At 39.6% G+C, this 22,636-nt stretch overlaps 1 protein-coding gene across 3 annotated transcripts in view; it reads right to left on the reverse strand.

Moving 5' to 3' along the window:
* Positions 1–22,636, reverse strand: part of VPS13B (vacuolar protein sorting 13 homolog B) — a 520,025-nt gene that overhangs the window by 226,251 nt on the left and 271,138 nt on the right. For all 3 annotated transcript variants that reach the window (XM_072410846.1, XM_072410847.1, XM_072410848.1), the window contains exon 25: positions 15,784–15,987. In XM_072410846.1, coding sequence (XP_072266947.1) covers positions 15,784–15,987 — 204 coding nt within the window. The remainder of the gene's footprint in view (positions 1–15,783; positions 15,988–22,636) is intronic.

The raw sequence follows: 22,636 nt of genomic DNA on the forward strand, positions 1-22,636 counted from the left end.
TGAACACACTCGGGTAAATGATCTTTAACTTGGGAAGGATCTCATTTATAACTTCTATCAGTTCAGCTTTGGTTGGTAGGGTAAAATTACAGTATCACAAAGGCATAAAAATTAAAACATGGTCTGAACGGGCATTTTAAGAATGTGATCTTCTATTCTATTTACTGCCATGGGTATTTTGAAGTCATAAAATTGTACAAATCCAACCAATATTGGATTATTCTTCAGAAAGCCCAAAAGGGATTTATTAATACACCTGTACATTACAAGGACATGGACACGTTGAGAGAAAGAAATGAGAAAGAAATCCTATTCTGTGCAAACGATTATAGGAAAAAATAATACATATGATCAGAAAGAAATAGTAAATGAGAGCTAATACGGTCATTCTAGGTTTGATAAGGAGTAAAAAGCAATATTTTTTTTTTTCAAAAAGTTAGTTTTACTTGACTTGGCAAGCTTTTACCTGGAGCAATTGTAGTTTAGCTGGGGACTGGAGGGGTCCTCAGCAGTTAGGTTCCAGTCATACTTTTTAAACCCTTTATTCCCCCCCCTACACACACACACAGCTGTAATGGTGTAAAACTGTTAAACTTAGATAACTGTCATTTGTTTCAGCATACCTCAAACATAAATGAACTCAAAACGTGATAATTCACTAAATTAAAGGCAATATCTAGAAATGTTAATTCTGCTAAAGCAGTAAGCTCTTCCAGGCAAGGTCCTCTTCTCCGCCTGTGTCACTGTCTGTAACTATCTGTCATTTGCTTCCCCCATCTTATGAACAGCGCTGCATAATATGTTGGCACTATATAAATCCTGTTTATTTTTATTAATATTAATAATAACAAAATCAAAATGTAAATTTTGCTTGAATTTCCACCTGAAAAACAACAGTGTACTACCATAAGAGCCTGTATGCCTTAACATCAAGAGTCAGTGTCCTTCCCAGCACATTTATCCGAGCACACCACCCAGCACTTTTCGGTAACCATCCAGCTGTTTCTGGGTGGTTACTGAAGTGTTGGGCCACAACACAGGGGCTGCCACCCACCTTCAATTTCTTCTCACCCAGCCTAAAACAATTTCTGGATTGAACACTGAAGCTGTATAACTGCAGTGAGAGATCTAAGACACTGCTGTCTGTGATTGCTTTCTGTCTATGGCTGCCTTCTAGATGTTACCACTGTGCTGTTCTCTAGTCACTCTGCATGCTTCCAGGAAAACATAAACAAATCTATTTACTATGTACCTAGTTTTAGGTCGTTTGGGAAGAAGATGCACTTACCTAAAATTGCTTACTAAAGTTGGATTTGGATGAAACTCTTAATTTAGAACAATTTGACTTTACTAACAGGCTTATACCAATCCATCTTTCCATACAATGAAACCCACTTTCTCAGTACTGCAAATTTTAAAGACCAAAAATAGTAAGTTAGTTGTGGCTATTAATCCCCACAGACATGCAATGGCTTGCTAAAGAGAAATAAGGTATAAAAATGAAAAGAGAACAACCGATTATAATATTTCCAGCTACAGATGAAACACTGTCATCTGTTGAGTATTAGTGATGCCAATGGAGGAAGAGGAGGGTGGAATCACTGTTCATTGATGCCTCACCCATTATGTTCTAACATTGAACTTCAGTCTTCAGGGAATCGTGAGACAAAGGAAGATGAGAGCTGATTGTCTCTGCATTTTAATACAAATAACCCCATCCTAATGCTTTGCAGGTTTACAGTAGAAATCACACTAATGATTTATGTAGTATCTGTTTAACATTTTCAGAGGTCAGAGGGGGAATGGCGATATATATCTCCATTTATTAATATGATGTAAGCAGAGCTTTTTAGTGGGAAGATGAGAAGTTATTAGAAGCAAACGCTACTATTGGAGGTTAGTAACAGTTTAAAACAGGAGGCCTGAAAAAACATAAAATATGGTGTATTAGTATCATTATTTGATCAGCATTCTTTTGATGCAGTCTGATCATTTAAAGGACAACTGTGATTACTAAACTCCTCTAACACACCCTTCCATTCTTCCTAAACTAACAAGCACTATCGCCTCTCAATAATTTTACCAAATTTTGTACCAGAGCCAAATCATATTCAAAGTTTTCTTTACTAATATTATAATTAATAAACAGGATTCATATAGCGCAAACATACTCCGCAGAGCTGTACTTTAAAGAGATGTTGCAAATGACAGACAGATAAAGACAGTGACACAGGAGGAGAGGACCCTGCCCTGAAGAACTTACAATCTAAGAGGTGGGGGAAATATCACACAATTCTTTACCTTGATTATACATTCTCTGTCCCTGTGGGGGCACTACAGAGTCAAAAACCTCTATAGGTCAAGGAAGCCGATGTAGAATCTAGGTTGGCCCCATGTATGTTTATATTGGCTCTGTGCAGAGATGACCAGGATTTTTGTCCAAGGGGAAGATTTTCACAGGATGTAGCTCTAATATTTAGCAAAGCATCAAGCTGGGATGTGGGGCTAGTTAAGCAGGGTGTTCATGAAGAAACAGTATAGTGTTTCCTTTACAGAAAAACTAGTGCTAGCACATTACCTACACCACAAACTACAACAACTCCTACAGAAAAATAAGTGAATACTCTTTGTGGCTCAAAAAGTAGAGATAGACCGTTATGGACTGACCTAAACTAAGCCATGTGAATGAAAGGAAACCCACAAAAAATATTGTAACAATTTAATTTTGTATGGAGGTATGGTTAAAAAGGTCCCCAAGTAAATGTCAGATACTGATGGGAAGTTATGAAAAAGACCTATGAGGTGTAATTTCTGCTCCAGCTAATGCGGCAAAGGATGTACTTATCACAGAATACCATTACTAATATTTTTGCTACAGAATGATGAAAAAAAGTATGAACCAATGAATGAAGACCATATTTTTTTCTTGCTTTCATGTTAGAAAAGTCAATACTTTCCTTGGGTGTGTGTATATACCTTTCCACATGTTGGTTATATAACAGAATTTAGTGACTGGGTTCGAATACATGCCACAAACTCAACACACACACACACATGTATCCCTGCAATATGGAGGGGGGAAATCATGCCGCATATGACATGGGATACAGATAAGAGGGTTACAGATATGACCTGGAGGTCTCTTGTATTTCAATGTACCAAATGAGGGTCTTTCAAGGCTCCAACATCTAACGGAACTATGTCCTCTACCAAGAAAGTGGTAGAAATTAAAAGAAGGCGAGGCGGGGGGCGTGGCCTGGCCGGCTAGAGTGATGGATGTGTGAGTCCTGAGCTCTGCAGACGCCGATCACCATCCATAGCATTCTGGGTGCACATCTACTTACCCATGGGTAAGCAACATAAGGCAAGAGTGAGGAGGTATCCCCCTACCCCTGCATCGCAGCAGCAGTCCGCTCAGCCCTCCATACGGGCTTATATCAGGGATCCCTCGCCGGTTCCTTCTCCGGTTCCCAAGATGGCGCCGGCTTCCTCCCCGCGCACGTGGCAGCAGGGAGAAGGTGCACAGGCTTCGGCTCGGACAGCGAGAGAGCAGCGGATGGATGCCTACTCTCCTGATGACAGCGGCTCGGCGGCTTCCTCCTCCCCTGGCCCGGAATCACCAGCATTAGAACCGGTGAGTCCCGCGGGCTACACTAAAAGCTACTCCCATGCAGTCTCTCCACATGCACTGGTCTCCCCATTTATAGATCCCCAGGATTCATCCACAGGGACCAGGGAGCCTGAAGCTAGTCATCAGGGGGATTCTTCACCCACACAGGGCACAACCAGAGTGGGTTCCAGGGAGACTTTGGTGCTGGACTTTCCCTCAAGTACTCCGGATACCCCCTTTTTGAGCGCATCCCTAGATACTCAAGGAGGCCCTGCGGCGGGGAATAGTGCCAGGAATGATAAAGGTTATCCCCCAATGGAGGATTGTTACAATCCCCCTTGGCAACAGTACTTGCAATCCTTACCTACTAAGGAAGATTTCCAGAAATTAGTCGCAGAAGTCCAGACGACATGCCGTACTGAAATTGGGGCCCTTCGCGCTGATCTCCATTCTCTAGCTGGCAGAGTAGATGACCTGGATGACAGTGTACACCAAGCCAAGGAGGATATTACAGTGCTATCACAAAAAGCTGGCGAGAGTGATCAGAAAATATGGGAGCTCCAATGCCTGCTTGAGAATTTGGATAATAAATCCAGAAGGAATAATATCAGAGTAAGGGGCCTTCCAGAAGCAACACGAGACTCTGACCTTATACCAGTATTGCAAGCATTTTTTGCCCGGGTGCTTGGGCGCTCAAGCCCATCGGGATGTTCAGATCTCCAGGGCTTTCCGCACCTCCAGGCAACCGGGGACTGCGAACAGGCCAAGAGATATCATTTGTCAATTAGTGGATGCAGGCCTGAAGGATGAAATTATGGCCACCGCCAGGAACATGCGCAATCTTGAATTTGATGGGGCACCGCTTCAACTTTATCAAGATTTATCTTGGCATACATTACAACATCACCGCTTGCTTCAGCCCTTGTTAACTGTACTTAGAGAGATCATTCCATCCCATATAGATGGGGATTCCCATTTAGCCTTTCGGCTCGCCATGAGGGGAGGTCTGCCACACTGCGGTCACCGGAGGACTTGACATCTTTCTGCAGAGAGCTGGGCATTAATCGCCCCAAACTACCTGGATGGGAACGAGAGGATCCCTTGCGACCCCGCTCCCCCCCATGGCAGACGATGACCTCTAGAAAACGATCCAGGGGTAAACAGCGGGACTCCACTTCTCCAATTGATCGAATCCCCAATCCACGCCATTGAAGCAGTGAATGACTGAGTTGTAAAGTGCCTTTATTGAATTATAGCCTATAGTTCTTCCATTGAAGTTACCTTGACTGCTCTATTTTATAGTTTTAACCATGTTGCATAAATGTCCTATAGCTGAAGTGCTTGAGTGTTAGTTCCAGGACTGTCTCAAGACTGCTAACTGTTATAATGCTGCTGCCCTGATTGCGTAGCCTTACTGCCTTATTTGTATTGCATGTGTGATCTACTGTTATACTGCCCAGGATTGTAGCTGCCCGGGAACTGCTCCTACGTAATGCTGGGGCCGTTCTGGGGTCCTCCCAGCGGCATGACCCTGAATGTGGTCGGCGTTGGCCGACACTATGATGTTATTGCTGTGGTTTTTTGGTTCATATCCTCTGGCCCCTCTGGGTTCTTGGCCCCTCTGGGAGGAATTGTTCATCTGCCAGGCAAATTTGTTCCCTGCACCCACTCTGTCAGGGGCGAGGACCGGCGGATGTCGGCTCCTCCTTGTTTGCCATTTGGCGAATGTTAACCTTCTTGTTTACCTTCTTCTTTTTGTTCTATGTTTTACATGTTTTTGTTCTGGGAGTTTACTTTGCTTCCCTGTCCCCCCTCCCTTATTTTGAATGTGACGCATTGTGGGGTTGTGGCTGGCTCTGGTGGGAAGATATTTTGTCCCTTGGGTGGCTCTAGCCGCAACATTTTCGTCCTCTATTACACCTCATGCCTGCTAGGATACTTTCTTTGAATGTGCGAGGGTTGAATTCGAATACTAAACGTAAACTAGCTTTAAGGGAGTTTAAACGTCTATCCCCGTATGTTGCTTTTCTGCAGGAGACTCATTTTGATAATATGGCTTCGTGTAATTTTGCCTCTAGATTTTACCCCCAGTCATATCTCGCTAACTCACCCTGTAGGAAAAAGGCGGGTGTGGCTATTCTTTTGAAAGACTCCCTCAAGTTTACGCTATCCCATTCCATTGTAGATGTAGATGGGAGGTATATCATCCTGAATGGCACTTTGCAAGGAGTGGCCACTACCCTATGCAATGTATATGCACCGAATTCTGGTCAGACTCAATTTCTTGGCCAGGTTCTGTCCCGTCTTAAAGATTTTGCCCATACTTACCTGATAGTTGGGGGAGACTTTAACCTGACATTCTCTCCCACTCAGGACAGGCACTCATTGTACCAATCCCAGCCCTCTGCACATATGTCCCAACAATCTCGGGCCTTTCGGCAACTAATTAGGAAATACCAACTCTATGATAACTGGCTGATTCATCATCCTTCGGGGAGACAGTTCTCCTTTTACTCACCCCCGCACAAAACCCACACCCGTATTGATTATCTTTTTACTAATCTTCCTCTCCTGAGGAATAGTATCTCTGCGGAGGTGCATCCTATTACTTGGTCTGATCACTCTCCTATTACACTAGATGTGAATGTCTCCCCGAGAACTGTGAGGGTCTGCCATTGGCGGCTAAATGACTACCTGCTCAAACACCTGAACACCAAATCCACTCCAGCCACAGCTTTGCAAACATATTTTAGTGAAAATGATGGGTCTGTTGCCCATACCTCCACGCTATGGGAAGCACATAAAACAGTGTTTAGAGGGCATTGTATAGCTCTGAGCACCAGACTTAAGCGGGACTCTGTTCTACAACGTGCAGTTACTGCTCAGGCTTTGAAATCAGTAGAGGCAAGATACACAGCAAAGCCTTCCTTGAGTCTTTTGAGGGAATTAACTACTCTCCGGTCTAAATTAAGGGCTCTGGAACTGAGAAAGGTTAGCTGGACGATGCAGAGAACCCATCAACAGTATTATTATAAAGGTAATAAGGCGGATACTCTGCTGGCTCGCAAATTACGGGATATGCAAATACAGTCCACTCCTGGGGCAATTCGGGATGAGAAAGGAATGGTGCGATATGATCCTTCCCATATTGCCTCCTGTTTTGAGGCCTATTACTCCCGTCTTTACCAATCAGTTCACGGTGCCCAAACCTCATTGGGTAGATCTCTGGGGCCAAAAATTGACTCCTATCTAGAACGGGTGGCCCTCCCTAGGCTTAAGCCGGAGTACCTGGAGCAACTTAATAAGCCCATCACGGAAGAGGAACTCACAAAAACTATCACTCAACTACCATCCTCTAAAGCTCCAGGCCCGGACGGCCTACCTTATCTATACTACAAAACGTTCCTACTGGAACTCACCCCGTATCTTTTGAGTCTTTTTAATGACTTCCTGGAAGGCAAACCGATCCCTCCAATTATGATGGCCTCACATATCACAGTAATACCAAAGCCGGGCAAAGACCCTATGGATTGCTCAAGCTACAGGCCAATAGCCCTTTTAAACTCTGACCTAAAAATTTTCACAAAGATCCTGGCCTCCAGATTATCTAAATTCCTCCTGTCTCTCATCCATGGGGACCAAACGGGCTTCATCCCTTATAGACAGGCGAGTGATAATACTAGGAGGGTAATCAACGTTATTGATATTGCTAATAAACAGAAGGCCCCGACCTTAGTACTTAGCTTAGATGCTGAAAAGGCGTTTGACCGCCTCAGCTGGCCCTTTATGTTTGCCACTCTGCACAAAATGGGCTTTACTGGCCCCGTTGTTACGGCAATCGAGTCTTTGTATACGGCTCCATCAGCCTCAGTCAAATTGCCCCACGCTTCCTCTGCCATGTTTCCTATTAAGAATGGGACAAGACAAGGGTGCCCATTGTCACCCCTGCTTTTCGCCTTATGCATTGAGCCCCTGGCGGCCTGTATCCGATCCAACCCGGATATACATGGAGTGCCCGTGAAAAGGAAGACATATAAAGCTTTCTTTGTATGCTGATGATATTCTTTTGACTCTCTCCCAACCGGTCATTTCCCTTCCTAATTTGTGGAAAGAGCTGCTAGTTTATGGGGAAGTCTCGGGATTTAAAATTAATTCTACAAAATCAGAGGCTTTACCCCTTTATATCTCCCCACTGGAGTTGCAGACCATGCAGGGCTCCTTCTCATTTATTTGGCGGGAACGTTCCCTTTGCTATCTGGGGACCCAAATTACTCCCTCTTACTCCCAATTGTACTCCTACAACTTCCCTCCACTGTTTCGAGAGGTGAACAATTTTCTAGATAAGTGGAAGAACCACCCTTTATCACTGCTGGGCAGGATAGCATCTGTTAAGATGATGCTTTTACCCAAGTTGTTATATCTATTTGAGACATTGCCGGTCAGAATACCATCCCAAGCATTGAAGAGAGTCCAATCTAATTTCATGCGTTTTATCTGGGCCTATAAAAGGCATAGAGTGGCCAAACACATTGTTTGTATGCCCAGGGATAGAGGAGGACTGGGGGCCCCTGATGTTCACAAATACTACCTAGCTGCCCATTTACGGCACCTTATAACTTGGACCTCCCCTTACCCTTCTAGTATCTGTGCGGAACTGGAGGTGGATTGGATAGCCCCTATACACCCTAATGCTATGCTGTGGAGCTCCTCTTTACTATTAACAGACTCTGATTTAACTGCACCTATGGTGTTCACCAGGAATGTGTGGAGGGCTTGTAGGCATAAATATGGTTTAGGATCCCAAGTTTCCAGACTAACCTCCATAATTTTTACTCCACAGATACCGGATAGTCTATCTGGGTCAATGTCTGGTCCCTGGCAAGACAGAGGTCTATTTCAAATCAGACATGTCCAACATCCAATTGAGAAGAGGTTGCTCTCCTTTGCTGAATGGGTGATAAGGTGGAGCTGCCCCGTACTTCTTTCTATGCCTATCTGCAAATAAGACACTACATTCTGTCACTCCAACCCACAGCCACCTTCCCAGACATAATGTTATTTGAGAGACTATGTATGGAAGGCCCTTCTTCCAGAGGTGCTATTTCCTCCATTTACCGCCTCCTACACATTTCTTCTCAGGGTACTCCGCATAAGCTTAAATATATGCTTAAATGGGAGGAGGTTCTGGGTCGGTCTCTGGCCCCAGAAGAATGGCTTGACATTTGGGAGGCAGCGCATAGAAGTTCTATCTGTACATTGTATAAAGAGAACCTGTATAAAATTCTGCTCAGATGGTATTACACCCCGGAGGTACTCCACCGGTTGTTCCCCAATGTTGATCCCACCTGTTGGAGGTGTAAAAACCATCGCGGTACAATAGAACATGTGTTTTGGTTCTGCCCCCTTATCCAGGCTTACTGGGCCCGAGTTAACGATCTGCTCTCCACTGTGACCCAGCAACCTGTGAAGCTGGATCCCTTTTCACATCTATTAGGCCAACCCCCTCTAGCACTGCCAAAAGTGTCTCGGAAGCTAGTATCTCATATGCTGGTTGCAGCTTGCACATTGATTCCCACTAGATGGAAATCATCTTCTCCTCCCTCCATGGAGAACCTTTACACAAGGATTCAAGACATACTCATTATGGAATACCTTACAGCACTCCTTAGAAACACGTTGGCCAAGTTTGAAACGGTCTGGGAGGCTTGGGATCATTTCTATGCTAACCTATCCGGATGACCCCCCAATGCTTTCTACTTGTCTGTGGCGTCACATTGCCCACACTTTGTTTTTCCTACCCTTATACCCCTTAATGTTTGAATGCAGGGTTTTGTTTAGGAACTGGTTATTGTAATCCTCAAAGTCTGTAAACGTTAATTCTCAATTTCACAGTTTTATTATGTGTTATTTCTTTCTTTTGCCCTTTTTGTACCCTGTTGAAATATTTATCAATAAAAACACAATTTCAAAAAAAAAAGAAGGCGAGGCTAAGCCACAAGTGGAACAGAAGATATGATTTTCTGCCTAGTGTACATGTGACACCCAGACACCAGGCATTGGAATTATATAAAAAAAAAATCACAACAAAGTGTTTGAATCCTAGCACTACTGTAAATTTAAATGAACAGAGCTGTCTGAATTATTCACTTTAAAGGGAATTAGTGAAGGAAATGTTTGATAGAAGCTGCCACTGTCCAACTATAAGTCACCTACCTCAGTGTAGTGCTTAAATATGCAGATAGTAAGTTGGACAATGGCAGCCTTCATCAAATTTCTTTTACAACAGTATTAAGCAGAAAGAGAAACGGTATTAGTCATTTATTCCTGTCTTTTTTCATGAACTACATTTCACAGCAGCATTACACACCTGCCTTGACGCACCATAAACTGTATACTGGGACATTTCATGAAAGGTCAACTCTGCTTGTTGATTTGGTGACTTCAGCAGTAGGGTCAAAAAGATCTGAAAATTATTCTCCTGATTATTAGAAAACCGAATGTGATGGCAAAGGAGACAGCTTTCTTTATTTTATACAGGAATCCAGTGAATATTTAGTTTTCACTAATAGTGTTAGAGAGGAATAGTTTAGAGCTCATGATAGGTTTTCACTGCTGTCTACGTCTGTGCTGGGGAGATTCAGGCCTGTTTACATGGTCACGGAGACAAAGTGATGGGACATCTACAATTTTAAAGCTGTGCCCAGTGAAAGAAGAGAGGGAAAATGTACTGATTCACTCACTGAAAATATCTATGGCTGGTGGAATTTGTCCAAAAATTATAAAACATTAGGATTATTCTTTAGTTTTTTTTTTTAATTAATTAAATGCTTAAAAAAATTCACATAGTGTTTTTCTGAACATAAGGACATAGTTAGAAGAAGTTGTCTGCAGTCAACTAAACTGTTTTTTAAAGCTTTTGTTTTTTCCCAAACTTTGGAAGTTACCCTGCACTGACAAACAATCATCAACAGAAGCCAGAACGAAAAAGAGTGGGTTTTCGCATAGTGTGAGCAATAAAGATCAACAACTTACAGATTAACCTTTTACAATACAGACATTAAGACTGAAAAAGATTAAATGAGCGTATAAATTCTGATTAGTTATTATGGGCAGCAGCTAAACCCAAATAAAATAGTGATTCTGTAATAACTTTTTGAGGGGGTCACATAAGGGAGTATTTAATGTACATCACTGAGTTATATTTTTTCTCTATATATAAATACTGTTTATTAATAATAATTATAATAAAGAAAAATAATAATAAGGGAGCTTAAGATCTAATTTTTAACTCAAAATCACATACTTTGGCAATGAAGACGTGTGTCCTTCAAATTATGTGAAGTTTGATTTTAGTTATAGGTTTACTTTAAATAACTAAGCAGCATGTGGGTGCTATATAAAGAAAAAAATGTGATAACCTCTGCAAACTGCTAATGCCCTTGGTAGGTCTATGTTCCTTTAAACCATTTAGAATAATGTGAATTTCAGTTGCAGTAGTTTGTCCTTGTGCAGGCAATGGCGATAAATCATGTGGTATAGTGCACTGAAAGATCCAGAGCTTGCTGTCCTGTTACTGGCAGCAGCTACAACAATACACCAGATCAATGTTCTCATATTATGCTCTCTGCAGCTATAAAACCTTCTTTAGAGCGATGAAATAAAATACAATTTATGAGGAATTAGTTTGCTTATGTGCAATTACAATCTAATATAAACACTGCTGGTTTACTTATTAAACACTAATGGCAATAAAAGTCATGTATCAAAACAATTCCAGGTAGTCAGAAGAAAATGATACGCCGCAATGTTTGGTTGTAAATGTTAGCTGCATTGGGACTTGTTTTAATCTACAAAAAAATGCAAGGGAACAATGTGATTTTCTGCTGAGATTTTGTAGGAAAATATTGTTCATGCAAAATGCAGTTATAAATATTTTAGGTGAATTACTATTTCTACACTATAAAACTTACAAACTAAGCAACCCAAGTGCCCTCTTTCCCTTTTTTCACCATTTTAGTTTACATTATTATAGACTTTAGATCAGCACACAGGGAAAGTTCTCTGAAGTGTTTAGGGCCGGTGACCATTTACTATGTCCTTATAGATGCTGAGACATAGTAAATAACTGCGTGGTACATACCAAAAAACTCTGTGCAAGAGAGCATGTACATGACTTAAAAAGCCAAGCCAATGAAGATGTTTCCTTCCTAGGCTGTGAGCACCCTGAGAAGATGACCCAAATTAGTCTGTAATAATGTACAAGACCATGATGAGGAGTGCAAATGAGGTCAAAGGGTATTTAGGCTATTTTGTATAGAGTAGACATATTTAGATGCATAAAGTAGAAATAAAAACTTCTACCTGAAAGCAAGCACTTTTTCCCACAGTTGTGCAGTTGTGGCATCTGGGATTGGATGCCTAGCAGTTGCAATTGAGCACCTGAGTCTTGGTTTTAAAGTGGAACTAAAATTGTACTTGAAAAAATTCTGATTTCTGATGGCAAGTGCTTATTGCAAAAACTGACAGGTGATGTTCCTTTTTAATAAGTATTCGTACCTGCCTGATCGTCACCCAGCTTTTTGTCACCCCGGTCCAGCAAATCAAGATGCAGAAAATAAAGAAGATGGCAGTGCTCTGGGCTTAGTTCCGCTTTACGAAAGCACAGAAAATAGACATTTTCTGACAAACTGGTACTACTAACAACCAATGGCTGCTTCTCATCTGTCTTATGCTGGTTTAAAAAATAAAGTCAATAGATGATAGGTTGCTGTGGGCAGCATTTACCCTTTCTTCCAGTCTTCATACATAAAGTCTTATATTAGCATGCATTTTAACATGTGTTTATTCAGGTTTCTATTTTGCAAGGATTGACGGATTGGAATATTCCACTAGGTTCCAAAATAGTCCTCACATTTATTACAATCAAACAAAGAACACCAAAATATATTTATACAGATATATTGAAAGAAAAATGTTCCTAATCTAGTATGTAACATCAATTTTCCACTGCCCGGGAACAAACATGTGGGTTTCCTATTGAGAATCTGGTAGAAATGTGTTCGCTGTGCTTAGAAAAACGATTGTTTTTACATTTGCTTTCTAGTCTCATGGTGTTGTATTAAATTACACCAGCTCATTTTTCAATTGCCAAAAGCAATTTCCCAAACACTTTGCCCCACCCTTTGCTCGGTCTTCTGCCAGCTTACAGCAAGACCACAGCCAAATTAAGCAGCCTTGGGCAGGAAATGTTTGTGCGGCACTGTGCTCTCCAGCAGAAGAGGAGACGCATGTGCAAGAAGCCTTCATACAGGAAAGTCAGAGCTTTCATACATGTGCTAACACACGGCACCTGACTCCATGTTCTCCATTAGCAAATTAGACTGTCTTGATTTATTCTATGTTCTTTACAACTTGCTGCATAATTTTCCTACCAAAGCAGACATCTGTCAAAGCTGGAAAGCTTATTCTTGAAATGCATACAGGGATATACAAGCTTTAGGATGCAGACCCTTCAAGAACATATGTAAGTCAAATGTTGCTGCGTGTGGTTCCCCAGTTGATTGCTTAATGTAAATTGGGAATAAACAACCACAGAAGATGTGATGATAACCTACGCATGCTTAAATTAAGACAGATTAAGATAGTCATAGACTTGCAGGGCCAAAGTTCCTACATAACTAATCCTCAATGATCTATAAAGCAAATGATTTAACATCTTCCAGGTCAGTCCATACCCAGCTAGATCAACAAATGGTACATTTCAAGGCTCATTAAAGCCTCAAGAATATGAAGAAAAAGAGGTAGGTCACATTCTGTGTCCACCAAAAACTTCCTTTCTTTATTCTAAATCAGCACAAAATAAAATATAAAGGTCTAGATCTTTATTCTAAATCCCACACAGATTGGTTTGTTTATTTGTATTGCATATATATTTATTTGAATGCAGTGTGTTTTATTTTTTCCTAATTAAAACTACACAACCAGATATGGTTGTTTACATATAATTAAAACAATAGTGTTAAGAGTAAAATATTAAGCAATGTCATAGATGACAGTTGCCTTTAAAGATTCAAGTTTCAGGACTGCAGTTCTTATTGGTAAATCAGAACTTGCAAAGTCATTGACCTAGAACAAGCATCTACGTGCCTATCAGACCCAACTCATATATATTATGCTTATTTTGGGACAATGACGACCCACCAAGTGGTAAAGAAAGAAGAATAATAAAAGTCTTGTAGCTTGCAAAAACAAGTCAAGGATAGCAAATCTCATAAATCGATCACAAGAGGTTCAAAAAAGTTCACTTAGGAAACTAGTTTGAGGTACAGGCCATGACAACCAGTCACCTTGAAAACTGAAAGCAAACATTTATTAGTTGATTTGGGTTAAAGTACACTGCTCTGGCTCAACAGAATTATAAATGAGCTCCAATTGTTTTTCCAAACCAAACCTAGGGAAATTATCACCCCCCAAAACCCAATTTTAAAAGCTGTCTGCCATCTTCTATTACAGCTAATGTGATATCACACATTCTAGGACTGGTGTGGTAAAGTATGCCGAACACAGCTGGAATCACCTGATATTCTGCAAGACAGAGAGAAAAGCAATTCACTGCTGTGAGCTGCTGGCTGTCACCCTGGAAAAAAGGTGCTGGAGAGTCAGCTAATATGGGAATTTATGTCCACGTAATCATAAAACCCCCCCTATCCCAGACCATAAACTGGTGAATCACACATTTGAAATATTTCTGTATCAGCAGAAAACAAATGACTTATTTTCTCCTTAATTCTAAGATTGTGAATAATTATTGATACAAGTTATGGCATGCAGCTGCATAAAGGGCAGGACGGTGACTTAGAGGTTAGCACTCTGGCGTTTGCAGCGCTAAGTCCCTGGTTTGAATCTCAGCCAGGACACTATTTGCATGGAGTTGGCAGGTTATCTTGTGTTTGCATGGGTTTCCTTCAGGTACTCTGGTTTCCTACCACATTTCAAAGAGATGCAATTAGGTTAATTGCCTTCCCTTCAAAATTGACCCTTGACTGTATTAAAGACATATGACTATGGGAGAGACATTAGCATTTGAGCTCCTTTGGGGAACAGTTAGTGATATGACTATAGACTTTGCAGCACTGCATAACATGTTGGCGCTATATACTGTGTACTAAAAATAAAATGACTGACTAGACAATGGTCAAGTAATACAAATTCTAAAAAAGCCCACTCCAACTATCTAAAATTCTAGCATAACAAAGGAATCAATCTTGTAAGCGCTATCATCCACCTTATCTCAAAATACTTGTGCATACTTATACAATGCCTCCATTTTGCTTGTTGCCACTGGAAAAGCAGACATTTTAATCTGTAAGAACACAGGTTCTCGTTTATGAAAGTGTCTGAAATATGAACAGTCTGTGATGAGGTACAATAACTAAATTGTATGTAATCCCAAACCTTTTATTTGTATTATTTTCCTAAGGCAGATTTGTTGAAGTTCCCACCTGGAAGAGTTTTTTATTATGACACACAAAGAACACCTCAGTTGTCTGCTTTCCACACTATCAATACCCAGAATTTGAACATCTCGGGCTATAGTAATTTTAACAGCCATCAGGCATAATGGAATATGACAAAAAATATATAATTTTTAAAGTTTAATACTTATGAATAGTTTTTAGATATAGAAACAGAAACATACGCACCAAAATTTCCAACTAGTAGGCACAGTTTAAGGATTCTTTTCTTACCAGATTAATTATATTCTTTTTGCTAAAAGAAGCCAATACTTTATATGGCATTTAGGCTGAATTATAGGGGGATAAGTTCCCCTTAAATCCTATTTTAAAGAGGTTGATTTTTTTAAACTATTTTTCGCTGATCCTATATTGTATAAAGTAATAGATTTCCTATGCACCAAGAACAAAAAGCAGCTAGAATTTAATTTGCTGTTCTCTGCAACACCTTCTATCAGAATACACAATGTTAGTATATTATCAGCTGTTCAGATATCTCAGATAATATATAGTAGACTTTCCCATGATCACAGGAGGTGGAAAAGAATGAAAAGCAGAACACAAATGTGTTGTGATGGATAAGTTCTACATACTGTTGAATTAGGATGTTTGCAAATGTTTTATGTGCTGACAGCACAGTCATTTATCAACAACACTTACCTCAGTAGTGGTCCCAACATCAGCAGATGGGCTACATGTGCTGGTATCATGTGGCGCAGTGCCAACACTGCTTCTTATTGGAGAGCTAAGAGCAGCACCCGATGAAGAGTCAAAGTACATGGAGGACTGGTACAATACTCCTCTCTTCTGAATCCTACCCCATGCTTTGCTCATTGTGTCTGTTAATTGGTACAGCAACTGAACCTAAAAAAGAAAGAAATAGGAGACAAGTTACTGTTAAGCAAAAATAAAAAACTGATGCATAAATCAGCAATTTATGGACTGTTGTCTTCGTTTTATATTAACTCAATAGGCCTGGTTTATTAAAGCTCTCCAAGACTGGAGAAAATAGACTGAGAGAACCTGGGAGACCCAGTACACATGGATTGGATTGTTTGCTAAACTAATAAATGCCATGCTTAAAAAAAATTAGATATACACAGCAGATATTATATGGAATCAACATATTTGGATTTAAGAATGTAAAATCACAAAACTGTAGTGGGGGGAGTTGTACCTGCCAATGTGTCCTGTTCTACAACCTGCTATAAAAATCTGGTATGGCAGCCTTTTTCCTATTTAGAGGTGTTCTATCAATTCATCACATCTGATAAAGGAAGATATTATTTCCCGATGTTTATGTACAACTGTACACTATAAGGGATTTTTGTCTGTAATGGGACTGGGTAAGAGACAGTTACTCCAAGGAGGGATATAAATGATTAGATTGCATCATTGTGGAAATCTGACATGGTGAAGGTGTAGCAACAGAGTTCAATAGAGAAATACAAAGAACATGAAATGCTTTCAGACAAACAAAATTAAAAAGAACGATAATACAAGGCATGAAAAAATAGTGGAAACCAGACTGTAATTATATTTCTAACAATAGAAAATATTTTGAGCTTTAATTTAGTAGTGATTGTGAATGGTTGCTTCTGGAGTTTGTATTGTCCTGGGTTGCACTGATAAAACATCACCATAAACCACAATGATATGTCATTTCATTTGTGGTCATATAACACACACAATTTAAATGAAATTATAATGATATGTTTCAGATGAAATGCTAGGGATAAGAACCTGCTTAGGGAGCAGGTAGAATCTGCTTTATTTAAACCTCAGATATCTAGAATATGGTGTCATGTTTCCTATTAATCTATGCTGTGTCATAATGAAAAGTTTGAAGGAGCTCTCTTAAGATCTCTATAAATAGGGTTGCAGATGTTATATGTTGGGCAAGGCATTGAAAAAATTACCAACACATTAAAAACATTCATTTTGATGCAAGGAAAATATTCTACAAAAGTAGTATATTTCCAATAACTGTTGATTTGTTTAGTCATAGGAGACTCCAAGAGCACCAAAATTACACTGAAGGATTCAGGAATTTCATGCAACTACTGTGCTGAAAGTGCGTGTAGGTAAAACATAAAAGAGAAGTTGGGGTGATCTAGAAAGCCAATCACCTGGGAGATATCATGAATATTAAAAAATGTGGTGGTTCAAAGTTCTTCTTCCAAAACATAAACAATAAATAGTGTATGGAATTACTCTAGTGCAGTGGTTGACCATCTTTTCGGACCCACAGACCACTAAATTTACCGGCTCCAGACCGCACATGTGTGGGGAGCCGGTTGTCACTCAAAAGGGGAAGAAACTTCACCCATAGTGACGTCATGATGCCAGAACCCGTCCACTCTACCATCGCAGATCTGAGCCTGCGATGGATCCAGAGACACAATCTGCCCACTTCCCTGAGCCTGGGATCTGTACGGGGGACATGGTCAGCGGCTCTGGCTGGTGCGCCACCCCAGCTGTCTCCTTCGCCTGGGCTTGGGAGATGCTAATATAAGGACAATGTACAGCAGATGGTAAATTCATTTCTCCCGCTTTTCCTGCGATGAAAACTGTCAACAGTGAGAGTCAGAACAATTTAAATAAAACACTGCTTGAATGTTCTGTGCATTTGCTTTTATGTTCTATGCATAGCTCTAAGCTATATAATTAGCATCCTAAGCATCTATCAACGGTGGATTTTCTCATTTGATTTACAGTGTAGCTGTACAGTAAAAATGTGTGAAATGCAGATTCTTTTTTTCTGGCCAGAAAATGAACTTGGCAAGACGTTATTAGGAGGCAGCTTTGATGAGTTTAAACACTGGCAAGGCAATTATGGTTGCCTATTCTTTTCTCTAGACAGTTAAATGCTAAATATAAACAGTAGCTGAAACTTTTTAGGGGAATATCGGCAGCAGAAAAAACAGTAGAAGGAATAGTCTTTATCAAGACACAGTGCTAATAAGCACCCAAAGTACATACAATGTAGCAAATAATGAGCAGTGTAGCTCAATAACCTGGTGTAGGTCTATTTAAAGGGATTAGGAGAGGATACATTTTCATTAGTGAAGCTGGGTGATCAAGCAAACCTGGAATGGATCTGGTCCAGAATTCAAAACATTTGCTAGGAAATAGAAAATGATTTGAAGAAATCCATTCCAGGTTTGCCATCAGCTTCACTGATGAAACTGTATCCTCTCCAGCCTTGGAGAAATGTAATAAATCAGACCAATTGTTCCTACTTAGACCAACCTACAACCACCTTCACAAAGCAGGGCTTACCCTTTATCATTAGAGGTTTTGCTAAATTTTAGATAATAGAGAAGACAAAAATGTAATTGAGATTGCATTATGAGGGGGACAAAACAGGAACATCCACTAAGGATGTCTTCTCACTGGATCATAGAAAACAGAAACTGTGGGTAACTCATAAACATCACTGGAATAATTTTGGTGGGAAAGAGATAAGTTTGCCCAGTATAACTGGTCCATTATTCTTTCATAGCTATATATTTTGACCAAAACTTTGTGACTATGATTTAGAATTAGAAATTTAGTACCAAAGACAGATTTTCAATTTTTTGGGTGTTTCATGAAAAAGCATGTATGGAGAATATTTACAGTATGGAGAACTGTCCGTTTGTATACATTCATCAATTACATTCCCTAACATAACAAATATTTATTATCATTATTCCTTTACATGTATAGTTTTTTCACAAAATACTTAAAAGTAAGTCCACAATTCTCGCTGCTCCTGAAACAGGTTACTGTCCAATATTATAATTGATGTCAGAAGTTACTTTAACAATAATGACTAAATACTGCTACATACATTCCCACAACTAGCCAGTAATTAAAGTAATTCCTAATTACTCCCTTTTCGTCTGCTTGGCAGTACTTCTGACACTTCATGGTGACGGTTTATTTGTTATTAGTTGCAGTAAGTAAGCCCACTCTGCTATGGATAGTCCTGGAAAAAAGGTCAGTTCTTCAAAATGTACTGTGGCTTTTTTGTTGTAACAGAGGGGGAAGTGGTGGCTTAATAAAACAAATGGGAATATTCTTGGTGGCAACATAATTATAAAGTTACATCACTTAAATGTACTGCTGGTGTGTGAAGCAGCACAAAACGTAGCGCAAAATGGATTAATCTGTAGATGAAAAATAATTTCCAGCAGTGCTCAATAGCATCCACTGTGAGAAACTTCAGAGTACATTAAAATGGAGGTTTTCATTACCCCTTGGTATATGGAAACCAAATTACAGGTGTAAAGGACTGGACCTCTGAATAGTATATCAGAATACTTTACTAGGTTAAAATACAATAATTTAAAATTTTCTGCATTATTAAAACTTCATCAACCTGATGTGTCAAAAGAGATGTAAGAAAATGTGTCAATAACTACCTCGACTGCATCTCAAAGCAAGTGTTGTTCACTAATGTATTTATAATTTGATGTTTTTAGATAAATATAATAAAACTTTTATTTTCTTTCAGCTGGTCTGTTTCTAGGTGAAACCTACCCATATGAAAAATAAAAGCAAGCTACTGACGTATGTAGTAGGACTGGAATGGATGAAAATGTTGACAGTCTTTTGAAGGGGTATGGCACATATTGAACAATCTACCGGGGGTTTGAAAACATATAAAAGTTAGAAGTCCAGAAATGAAGGGTTAGTCTACTATAAACATACTTTGTTAAGGGCTGAGAACAAGTGGGTTGAATTATAGAGCATCTCTGTAGCAAGTTTTACTACAAAGTGTATGTTTTACACAATTTTGACCAACCAATGCTGCACTTTTCTTTGATTTTTTTTCTTTTTTACTTGCTTTCATTTCAGAACAACAAAAATGTCATCAATGGTTCCAACAGGCAAAGCTTTAATTTCCTGACAAAGTGATCTGTAGAGCTCAGGTTAAGGTTAAAGACCTTTTTTATAAATAAAAAAAAATAAATAAAATACAAAGATCTGTTTAAATATGTATCAGAATATTCATATACAAATAGGAACCGAGAACATTTTTTAGGCAGGGTGGGAAGAAATTGTAGGTGGGCGGCAGCCTCTGTATTGTGACCCAACTCTTCAGTAACCACCTAAGAACAGTTGGGTGGTTACTGAAAAGTGCCGGGTGGTGTGCCTGCCTAAAAGGGGCTGGGGAGAACACTGTTTATGTTTCATAGATTAGCACCACTGACTGTCATGGTAGAAGAATAAGTATTCTTAGGATAGCTTCCTTCCTTATAATAAATACACAACACATAACAAAGCAATAAAATGTGTGTGTGTGTCTATTAAAGGAGAAAATAATAGCTACAATAGACTGCAGAAGCTAAAAGATGTAAAGGGTCTTAAGGTGTGTCAGTCAGCTAGAACAAGCATCAGTTAACATTTGGAAAGGACATTTTTCCAAATTTAAAAGAAAACCATATTCTCGAAATATGTTTATTTCATATTTCACATAATGTAAACTCCTGGTGATCAACAAGAGGACCACTGTGTCCCTGGCTGGATTCACCTGTGGGCACTTTTCAGTGAGTGCTAGAGGACTAGAAATAAATACTGCATTGTTGGGCTCAGTGATCTCTGAAAGACATTACAAGCAACTTCCTGGCCTAGCTGGGGAGACACAGAGCCAGAGGTCAAAATGTACCTGTTGTTAAATAGTTGTAGGCCCAAGAGGGGGACTACTTTTGGATTGTTTGTTTTGACGTGCATTTTCATTTGTGACCTTTTAAACTTGTGAAAAATGTAATAAAAAGATTGAAATATAAATAAAACTTAAACTGACCACCAATAAGGGAAGAAGGGAATTCAGTAGGAATGGCCACAGACCTACATTGTATTTTGAGCTTTGATTGCAGCAAATGAAACTGATGCAGGGGGACTGCAACTGCAGCTTTCTTTGATCTGTTCCAGCACATTAAAAATGTAGTAGGACAAAAATCCTCAGGAGCTGAGGAGCATTAGGAATCAATTCATTAATAATTGTTAAATATTTTATTGTGCTGCTATTATAAAAATGACAGAGGGCCACACTTAAAACCCTCTAAAATTTTCAAATTGACCACCACTGCTGCACAGTATCAACTTGCAGTGAATACCTGTAAATGTGCTCTGTGTAAATAGGAGGAACCACTTTCACCACCTGAGCAGCATGTCTCCCCATGCTCTGGTATTAAAAAAAAAATCAGTGTAAAAGACTGGGTATAACAGTGTGGACATGATTACAGGGAAGAAATATATTTAGGACTCTTGGTAGTTAGGTAATCGATCAAGTAAGCATTTGGTTCTGATACTTGTCTTGCTCTTAGCTCCTACACAGTTAAAGTTTAACCTGGCCTAAGCCTTTAGTACTCAAGGTAAGAGAACACAACAGGGTACAAACTATTCATAAAAATGGTATTCCCGAGTATAAATAAAGGAGTTACATCATTTAATTCATGCACTGATTCTTTAAAATAGCCTAGTGGAGTGACAAAAAAATTCTTAATAAACACAGGGAAAAAAATAAATAAATGTGATAAGTCAGGACAGTCAGTGGTAGACATAAGCAATGCCATTTTCATCTAATTCAACTCATTAGTCTGTAGCAAACTTCATACTTTTTTATAAGAAAATGTGTTCCTTGTATATTATATTTCCAAATATGCTTTTACCTTGAATGTTGAATTGCTCCAATTCACAGGGGTGTATTTTATGAAACATCTTTTCTATAAATGAGACACACTAAGCCTGCAGAGTCCCTGTGCAGGTCACCCAGCTGCAGTGGAGTTGACTGAGGACCAAAACACATTGTAAGACACTCAATACCTTTGTGCGATGACCAGTTGTGAAGTCACAACTTACATTCTCACAACAGTGGCTTGCCAGAATGTTACAGTGATACTATTAAAATATATTGCTATGAACATACACAATGCACAGAACAATAAAACACATTACTATCAGGGGATATCTGTGAATTTACTTAGACGAAGACGACTCCAAATCATAAAATACATTTAGAGGGCTATCAGCCAATCAGTACATCATTTGTACAACCTGCATTTATGTAAATGAAAATGTAAACGTTCGATGAGTTGCTTCTGAAATTGACTGCAGACAGCAAATTTGGGACATGAAGGAAGGAACAGTGGGCAATGCTTTTCACCTTTGGATAGGATCAGCAAAATTAAGCCTTTTAGCCAGGAACTGCAGATCTTCCAGCAGCTTGACAGGTAAAACTGATCACCAAAGTGAATGAAATATTACATGTCACAGATAAATGTATTAAGTGTATGGGCATTAATAGGCCCAAAGCACTTCTATTTAAACAACAGGCAAGGTCACGTTGGGACCCTGGTCATGTGCCCAAATCTTAAGTGCCAAAATTATAAGTGCAATGAAAATTAATCCAGGGAATTCCATCATAATCATCATCATCCTCTACTAACACCACTGATAAATTCACCTTCTTCATCTGCCTTCAACTAATCTCCATTTATCTCTCCTTCTACAGGTACGTCTC

This window comes from Pyxicephalus adspersus, chromosome 5, assembly GCF_032062135.1.
Source record: "Pyxicephalus adspersus chromosome 5, UCB_Pads_2.0, whole genome shotgun sequence".
Classification (NCBI taxonomy): Eukaryota; Metazoa; Chordata; class Amphibia; order Anura; family Pyxicephalidae; genus Pyxicephalus; species Pyxicephalus adspersus.